Raw genomic sequence first — 9,417 nt, 5'->3', positions numbered from 1 at the left:
CTGTATAAACACACATTTCTGTCATCTATTCACGTTTATTGAGAAAATGTACATGATAATGCAAAAGTTACATAACCAGTCAGTGGAAAAAAGAAATATCTTAACAAATTCTATATACATGGGGTTTTCTGCCTGCAATAGCTTTTTACACCTACAATGCAATAAAATTATGACTGGTGAAGTGAAGCAGGGTAAAGCATTTCTCAGTCTGTTATTTGACCCATCATCTACTTGAAAATGCACAGATACAACATGGACAAAATAGAACTAATCAGGAATTTAAAAAACAAAACAAAAAAAAAAAAAAAAAACAAACAAAACGGGTAAATTATGAAATTACGGGTAAATATGAATGGCAAAATAAATAGAAATCATTTGGGGGCTTCAGCTTCATTACATAACATTCCACAGTTGAAAACAATTTATGGAATGCGTGAGATTAAGAAATACAGTGGCTTAGGGACAGGACACAGCAAAGCAGGGCAGTGGACTGATACAGTCAGTTGAGGTACATCTCTCCTGGAGAGTCAGGATGTAGAGGCGAACACTGAGCACCATGACAAACGTCATGGTGACAGCCAGGCCGTGACCAAGGTTACAGGTTAAGGTGTTCAGTCTTTTTTGCTGCTGCTGCTTTTGCTGCTGCTGCTGCTTTTGCTCCTGCTGCTATTGTAGTAGCAGGAGAAGAAGGGGTGTCGGAGGGCGTGTTCAAGACTGAGGCGCTTAGCTGGGTCATACTCCATCATCTTCTCAATCAGGTCAAACAACTGCTGGTGGTCTTCACCCTTAGACACCATGTAATGCTGATGGGAAAGCAAGGACAATTGTTAATCGGTCTCTTTAAAATGTCAATTAATGTAGTGCTCTACATTTTAAATGTTCTACATCACATGTGCACTACTATAATAAACACCAAGTAAGTAGTGGAAACTTTATAGTGTTAATTCAACTTATCTATGGAGGTAGTAGTTTATAGTGTTGTGAAACACACTTTGGGAATACATTCATTTGCAATCTGTCCAAGAGTAACATGCCAAGATCAATTTTAATTTCACAACATGTAAACATCAGAGTTTTGGAGTTGTTGGAAGGTGTATTTCTACACCATTTAATACAAACATTTTCAAATGTCATCCTTAAAGTACAATAGCATTCCAACACTGATTGTATGTGCCTGTCTCCAGCTCCATTTTTCTTACCTTGAGGGGTTTGCAGTGTTTCCTGACATATCTCCCGGAAGAACTGTGCACATCCCAGTCCAGCTTGCACCGGTGAACGTACCGCCGTTTCCTACACAGCACATGGTAATTATTTAGCAGAAATCACTCCACGGTTACAAATCAAAACCATTCAGTTAATACTCTTTCATTCTTGAGTTAGAGGGATTATAGCAAATGGTGTTGAAAATTCTCCCGTGACTTTCACAGAATGAGAACCGTTAAAAAAAATAAAGTCTGTTAGTGGGCTTACCTGGTTTTCTGCAGGAGGTTTGTGGGGATGGGGCCGAGGACTCTCTCCATCATACCAAGGTGCTCTTTACTGTCATGGGTCTGAATATGAGAACATCATAAGCCAGTTTAATAAATGCCAAGGTGAATGTAACACGTATTAAAAATTTCATTATGCTCTCTACTGCCACCTACCTGGAAGAGAGTCGATCCAAGATAGTACTCGATGAGTATACAGCCTACACTCCAGACATCACAGGAATGGTCCCAGCCCAGATCTGACAGAGACAATGTTTGCTAAATAACAAGTCACCAATAAAAGATCTATCCAAAGCTTAAGTGCAGTGCTTTAAATAACAGTCACTTACCTAATATGACTTCAGGAGCACGGTAGTGGCGTGTTGACACCACAGACGTGTGGTGCTCGTGTTCATATGTGGCATTACCAAAGTCTACAATCTTCACATCAGGGTTCTTCAATGTTCGTTCATCCCGTTTCTGAGGACAAAACCAAAATCACGTACTCACAGCTGCTGGCATAAACAAGGAATTGTTACCTTTTGCATATTCTATTTTTTTTTCTATTTGTTAAACATGTAGGATGCTTACTTTTTCAGCATTGTACTCGATATCATAGTTTGAATCAATGAAGAGAATGTTCTCAGGCTTCAGATCTGTGTGAGTCAGCTTGTTTTTATGCAAAACTGAAAGACAAGACCACATACATTTTAAACCCGGTGGTTTTTGAAATATACTGTATTTTCTGTGCACGTGTGTCTAGTACTCACATCGAACCGCTCGGATGATCTGGTAAGCCATGTGTCTGATGTGTTCAATGGGGAAAGGCTGGAAGTTATTCTCCTTGAGGAAATCATAGGTGCTGAGGCCAAGCAGCTCAAAGGCGATACAAACGTGGCCATGGTAGTCAAACCAGTCCAGCATGTGCACACATGCACTAAAGGGGAAGAAAGGTGCAACACATGCAAAGTACGTTTTTTTTCCTGGCAAAATTTGGACTTATTATCAGATGTGATAACCTCAAGATTAGCAGACTTTTGTGGTATGACGTTACTATGGATTGACTTACTATCTCCTGTCAGAGTCAAGGGTCTTCAACTTTTCAAGCACCTCTACCTCAGACATAGCCGCCTCACGGTAGCGGTCTATGTTTTTAATGATCTTCAGAGCCACTCGAGCTCCATCACTGGAAACACACAATATAATAAATATTTTTTTATATCAAATGAAGGAGAAAGAGTGAGGAAAACAATGTGAAACAAATATTCACAGCATTTAGCCATAAGGAATATTTTCTGATTTATACTTACTTAGAGTGATCAATGCATTCAACGACCTTCCCAAAGGCACCCTCTCCTAGAGTACACACAATCTCATCTACAGAAAATAAAGAGTATAAGTTAGAAACACAGCAATGACAAAGTGAAACACTGGCCTTTGGCTGGTTCACTGCCTGATGTTACATTGCTGTTTAGATACACTAGTATAACAGGCTTCTCAACACTGGCATACAACTCAATGCTAAATATGTTACACTGAAAGGCAATATCTATCCAAAAAAAAAAAAAAAAAATTAAGTCTATTGGCCCAAATACTTCATCCTCTAAATTAATGTTTGGAAATAAAAACCAGACAACAAGAGAGTGAGAGACACAAAGTGAGAACAACAGTAGGAAAAAAAAAAGGTATATATTCTATACATCTCGCTCTCAGCATGTCTCCACTGTGATAGATGAGGTGACCCTCGTCATCATCCTCAACACTCCTGGATCTTTTCCTGCTCCTGCGGTGATGGCTCCTCCTCTGCACCGGAACAGCCGCAATCCGCCATCACATCAATAACCCATCAGTCAGCCAGCACCAGGCCACCACAATGCGACATCGTCATTCATTCAACCAGGCCAAGGGGGGGGAGGTGAAGGGGTGGATAGATTCGGCCCGTTCAGTAACACCGCCAGGCGAATGGACGGAAGGACGGAGCAGCAAATTCAAATTCAGCCCCGTCAGAGAAATTGGGCGCCAGCCACCACATAGTGTGTGTTACAGAAGAAAAACATGGCAACAAGATTTTCAGATGAGAGACTTTCTCAGAGTAGTACAGAAAAAAACTGAACTTGAGTGATTACAGTCTTTCTACATGTAGTTCTTTGTAACTCTTTGCTATCACGTTCCATACCTGCCTACTAAGATTTCAGCACAAATACTGGGTCCACTTTTCTCTGGAAAATCTATAAACACACACAATCCCTTACTTCCTGAGCCCCAAAGTCCCCTACTTGTCATTACTGGAAATCATGCGTAATAGTGAGATGTAGGACACAGAGATACAGAGAGACAAAGAGACAGGTGTTAAGCATTGGCTAGACACCAGTGATAATGACCCTTTCGATTTGGTGGTATAGACAGGGGACGGGGTAGAGGGGAGAAGGAGGTTCTCGTACCGAGGAGGACCTGTGGCGAGAGTGGCTACGTCTGTGCCTTCTGTCTCTGTGCCTGCGGCTGCTTCGCCTGCTGCGGCCACTCCGACCACTGCGCCCCGATGACTTGCTGTAGTGGTGCCAGTCAAGGACTCTGTTCTTGCAGGTGCCTTCGCGACTGTCTTCCTCACAAGCCATGTCCACACTGTGGTCGTGGGTGTGTCCTTCCCGAGAGTCCAGCCTCTGGTTCAAACTGCGGGTCTCCAGGTAGTGCCTGCAGTCAAAGAAATAAAATTCCACATTCAGATCAAAAACAATAGGTCAGGTCTGGAACATCTAAGTTCCTTGTCTGTGATCAAGCTCTAAAATGAAGACTGGATATGACGGTGGTAGTTGTCTGCCTATTGCATGACACTCTATCCCCTGAGCCTTTATATGTACCATTTTTAATTAGCAACATACTGGTTCACAGCCACCAAATGCCAAGCACCCTGTTCAATGAGAGGGTGCAGTTAAGAAAGCATTTTATTAACGGATTATCACTGTCCAAATAGTACCTTTAGGTGTATGCAAAGGCACTGCGAATATGTAATGCCATACAATTGAGCAGTTTTAACATTTGTACACTGTCTCTTTGGCAACCCAAAAGCATGCCTTCCTTTAAACTCATGCACCTTAACAGAGAGCCACATTGGCAGGGTTAAAGTATGAAGCATTCAAAGTTCCTGAAAGTTTTTCAGTACATCCTGATGGGAGTGTAATACGATATGTGATTCTACACCTGCAGATCCTGGTACGTCAAAAAAACTTAATAACTATGTGTTACCATTTCAGCCAATATGAAATGCAGAGATCTTAAAAAAATCTCAAGGGATGTTTTTTTATTGCTTAAATAAAAATTCCTATTACATTCCAATAGTTCCTTATGTGTACCTTGCTCTTAAACGTCCTAATATTTGCTCGCTCAAGTTGAGTTTTCTCAGACTGTTTCCAATCACTTCCTGCACACCCACCCAGCAGGCCATGTTTGCACCCAAGCATCTAAAAAAGACCAAAAAATCCCTAGGGCCCTAGCACCCCAGTGGTGTCAGTTGTCTTCCAGGAAGAAGTCTGCCTTCCTACAAGATTAAAATTAGAGTAGATCTGGACACGTCTAATGTAACCCGATTTGGCATCGTGCATGCCCACAAAAAGCTAGAACAACAAAACATGTAATCATTTCGGATAACTTCACCAACTGAACTGAAATTGCAGACTGACTATGCTATCGTTGAGGACAAAAAGGATTCTGTTAAAAATATCAGATGTACTCCTATGAAAACAAACACTTCAAGTTATACATACATAAGAATTGTGTTCTACAGTGCACGTACAATTGTCAATATGGAGAACGAGTTGTTTACAAATCTGAAACCTAATTACCATAACTGGAAAGTCATCACAAAACACAGCAGCACAAGCCACTAAAATTCTGAAACCTGGTGACATTATAAATGGATTTATCTAATAATGGTTAGCGGAATGTAGTCTCAGTATTTTTAAAACCCTAACTGACCTGCATTTTTAAATAGTTGCTCCCCAATTTGACTACATTGTCAATGCTTCTATTTCTCGTGTTTAGATGGGTAGTTGTCGGGAATAGCATTTCTGACATCAGCAGCATCTGATCTGATTGGCAACATGTCTTCCAATCTGGCTTAAGTTGGGTCCACAAATTTTTAGGACCAGGACACAAGATCGTTTTGGTTTTTTTTAAATTTTTCATTCTGATATTTATCTTAACTTTGCCTACATTTTTTCCTGTATAAGTTATGATTTGGTTGTAGGCATATGAACGGCTTTCCAACAAAACGTAAATATAATGCAGACTAATATAACACAGCTAAGTTCAGTTTTGAGTATGTCTACGTATGTGTACTGCTCCTTCATATTCTCCAGCTATTTCATATACTGTTTAACTCCATTAAAAATGCGTATTGTAAAAAAACAAATCTTTAAAAAAGGTCTTACATTATGAGCAGGTAGTTTATAAACAAATACTAGAGTAGAGTAATGGATATTTACCCCTCGTGAGTCTTTTGGTGATGTTGAGTTCTTCTGGACTTATTTTCTCTTTCGCTGCTGTGTGAATCTCTTTTCTTTCGCTTACAACACTCCATTCTCTCTTCCCAGCTGTACTCATCTAGCCAGACACCTGGGGAGCGCATTCGTTTTGTGTGGCGCATCTGGAAGACATGGAAAAAACAAGCTAAAATGACAACTTTGAATCCACAACAACAACGACGTTGATTAATCATTAGCCATGGAAAATTTAAAAACAAACATTCTGTGACTTCAGCTTCCAATTTGTGAAGATTGACACCCCCCCGTTGTCTGCGTCACTTTAAATTAAATATTTGTATTTTATAATGTTGGTCAGACAGACAGACAGACTACACAATTTGAAAGTGTCACTGGCCTCTGAGAATACGTTACGGGTAATTTCATTATTTTTTTTTTTACAATTTATAACTTAAATCATTATTCGATAACATTATCGGCAATTAACAAAAACAAACAAAACAAAAAAAAAACACGAAAATTGTTTGTTCGCAGTGGTCACGCAAAATTAAAACAATAATTTCCGAAAACCGTAATTGAGTGCCTGCCTGCTGAAAACTGGTAATGTGCAATGCAATACCTGCAACAGCCAACTAACGTTAATAATCAAGAAAAGGTCGACCTGATTTATCATATCATTTTTTCCCCATCAACTCTATGTAGGTTTGCCTTATTAAAAGTCAGTTAATAAAATGCTTCGAGAGCACGAAATGCAACCAAGTTATAACTTGGGGCCAACGTCAACGTATGCTCGACGTTTCCGCAACGACTTCCTAGCTGTTTAGGCCTGTTACGGTCTGACATCGTCCACACCAACCATCCGTTTACACACTGTTGCATTTACATTTCATAACATGCAATTCAAAATGTGGTATTTCATCGAGTTTTATGATTATAACTAGTCAACTGACTAGAGGTGAAGTGATAAAGCATGACAGTCGTCGAGTTTTGGCTCGTTCTCGATCCATAGGCCCGTCGAGCACATTAACTATTAGCCACCCATGTAAAAATAGCAACGTTACGTCCGATAGCCTAACCTATTATAGTAATTAGATTACATTATAGAGTGACTACCAATTTTATAAATGGTGAATATTCCCGTTATAAAACTTATAAAAGCTTTGGCCATATTTGTAAACTTATAATATCCGGTGAAAAATATTTTCTTAGTCAGACAAGTGTATGTCCTGTTGGCGAGACGTCGAATATCGGAAAAGCTAACTTGCTAACGTTAGCCAAGATTAGGGTATACATAAAACGTAAGAAAACATAATAACATGGTAGCTGACTATGTTCCAAGAATTGGCCTCACCTTCCTTTTAAAGTCCTGGGGTTCAAAACAGTAGGTTTATCGCTTTTGTGAAAAATATAAACAAAGTAACTGGAAAATAACTCCGACTACTCGTTTCCAAAGATGGCGAACTACCCTAGAACCCGATAGAACGTTCTTAAACGCACTTCATTACGCAACGCACTATAGCGACGCCCACTCTATGAACAAATGCGATTCGTGTTCCTGAGTTTAGCCTTTCAGGTAGCCAAGTCACGCTAGGGCACGCGTAAAAACAACCGACGTTGACCAAAGCACTCAATAGAGATATTAACTTATGGGAGTATCTGATTCATGATTAGAATCAAAAGAAAACACAGGAATGATAAAATCTGCATTTTGCTTAACAAAAAAGAATTCCAGTGCATGATCACTCTGAAATGTACCACTTAGAAGCGTCTCAATATCCTCTTTGTAGGGTTAAGACAGTGCTGACAAAGATATGTATGCATGTAACGAAGCTAAGCAAGCTCAACTGTAAATTCACAATCTATACCCCTGTAACAAATTTATTAATATCTTCACTTTCCTCCTCTCTTCTTTTGTTAAACAGAATCTTTATTACTCTATTACTTATTGTTGTTTCTGCAAAAGCCCACATGCAGAAAGTATGATATATTTTGGCTATGTGGTTTAGCAAATATTTAGATTCGCTCTGCTCACGGTCAGATTGGAAATGGGCTGCTTCTAGGCTAATATTATTATTATTTTGGGAAAATATAATATCCATTAAACTGGAACATTAAGAAAGGCTTCTGACATTACTTTGGAAAAACACATCTGAATATGTGACCCTTGAAGCAGCTCATTAGAGTCAGATGGATCATTCGAGGTTTTTCTTTTCTCAGCAACTCCTTTAATTTGAAGTTTCGTCTACTTGCATCCAAGCTCTGCGGTCTTTTTTTTTCTTTTTTCTTTTTTTAAATAGGTGAAGAATCTATGGAGAGTTTGGTCTTATTTGTAACCCTGCCTGAGAGGCCGTACTCAGGGAAAAAAATCGCAACTCCACCCCTTGAATTATGGGTAAAACATGTCTGCGCTCTGTCCTCATCCTGACGGCCACCTTACCTTATTGCGATAACTGCGTTATCCTAATATTAAATCAGGATCTCTACCTACAAAAAACTGGGCGTTGTCGGTTTAAACACTAAGTTTGAAGATGTCGGAGAATAGCCAGAAGGACGGCGTGTCTGGAAATGCGCTCACCAGAGCAGTGATTGCTGAAATGCTGGCGAAGAATTTCGAGAGACTACCTGACACTGAGCAGAAACTCTTCGTCTATGGACCCATGTATCTGGGGGGAAACGCAGGCCTTGCAGGATTGATATCCAACAGCTTGTACCGCAGAGCTCTGAATGTCACACAGGCGCCCATCACCTCCAGCCTGCCGATGGCCGTGCTGCCCTTCATGACCACAGTTGCCCTGTACAACGCGGTGCTGTCCAGCCCGCTCCTGTCCGGTGATCTCAACTGCCCCAGCTGTGCCCTGATACGAGGTGCACTTGTCGGTCTGACCGGTGCTGGTGTGTACCCCATCCTCCTGGCCTTACCCGTGAATATTGGCCTTGCATCCAGGTACAGCACGGCACCGATGCCAGAGAAGGGCAATGTGCTCCGGTACTGGGTGGACCTGTCCAGACCGATCCTGAGAAGAATGAGGGCAGTCCTGGTGCTCCAGGCCTTCTTCGGCACCTACCTGAGCTCCAGGCATTTTGAATCTTACACCAAACTGGCCCAGATAACATTTGGTTCAGGTGGAGAGGAACTCAAAGACTAAAAAGTACTGAACTGACACAATTGCATATGGAATATACCTGAGATTTTTTCTCCCAGAAATAAAATGAAGTGTGGGCTTTCTAAGATTGCTGGTATTTCCAAATTAACATAAAATTAACTGCATAAATCCACTCGTTTTTTGGGCACATTGATATGATTTTTAAAAAGTCAGAATCAGTTTCATGCATTAAGGGGATAAAAAACTTTGGCAACATTTGGCATCATCTTAAATGGTATATATTCTTTAAAAGAGGAGCTGAAACCACAAATCAATAAGTATCCCTAGAAAAATAATAGGCGACAATTTTGAGAATATACGTCATTCATG

At 40.4% G+C, this 9,417-nt stretch overlaps 2 protein-coding genes across 2 annotated transcripts; one reads left to right on the top strand and one right to left on the bottom strand.

Moving 5' to 3' along the window:
* clk4a (CDC-like kinase 4a) lies at positions 1 to 7,431 on the bottom strand. Its single transcript, XM_040120816.1, has 13 exons — positions 7,296 to 7,431; positions 5,948 to 6,108; positions 3,908 to 4,157; positions 3,167 to 3,269; positions 2,777 to 2,843; positions 2,536 to 2,652; positions 2,237 to 2,403; positions 2,058 to 2,152; positions 1,817 to 1,946; positions 1,644 to 1,726; positions 1,471 to 1,550; positions 1,200 to 1,290; positions 1 to 803 (listed from the first exon to the last, which is right to left on the bottom strand). The coding sequence occupies exons 2-13, from the start codon at positions 6,106 to 6,108 to the stop codon at positions 612 to 614; spliced, it is 1,536 nt and encodes a 511-aa protein (XP_039976750.1). The 5' UTR covers positions 7,296 to 7,431; the 3' UTR covers positions 1 to 611.
* Positions 7,432 to 8,302: 871 nt separating this feature from the next.
* Positions 8,303 to 9,173, top strand: tmem126a (transmembrane protein 126A). The gene has a single exon (XM_040120819.1). The coding sequence runs from the start codon at positions 8,473 to 8,475 to the stop codon at positions 9,088 to 9,090; it is 618 nt and encodes a 205-aa protein (XP_039976753.1). The 5' UTR covers positions 8,303 to 8,472; the 3' UTR covers positions 9,091 to 9,173.
* Positions 9,174 to 9,417: the final 244 nt, after the last annotated feature.

Source organism: Xiphias gladius, chromosome 23 (assembly GCF_016859285.1).
Source record: "Xiphias gladius isolate SHS-SW01 ecotype Sanya breed wild chromosome 23, ASM1685928v1, whole genome shotgun sequence".
Lineage (NCBI taxonomy): Eukaryota > Metazoa > Chordata > Actinopteri > Istiophoriformes > Xiphiidae > Xiphias > Xiphias gladius.
This window is presented reverse-complemented; position numbering and strand designations above follow the sequence as displayed.

What these genes read in the sequence shown, in the direction of transcription:
- clk4a (XM_040120816.1), bottom strand. Translation starts at nt 6,108, where the DNA reads ATGCGCCACACAAAACGAATGCGCTCCCCAGGTGTCTGGCTAGATGAG. An exon ending in CTCGCCACAGGTCCTCCTCG is followed by an intron (nt 3,270 to 3,907) that starts GTACGAGAACCT and finishes GTTCCGGTGCAG; the next exon opens with AGGAGGAGCCATCACCGCAG. An exon ending in AACACTGCAAACCCCTCAAG is followed by an intron (nt 804 to 1,199) that starts GTAAGAAAAATG and finishes CTTTCCCATCAG; the next exon opens with CATTACATGGTGTCTAAGGG.
- tmem126a (XM_040120819.1), top strand. Translation starts at nt 8,473, where the DNA reads ATGTCGGAGAATAGCCAGAAGGACGGCGTGTCTGGAAATGCGCTCACC.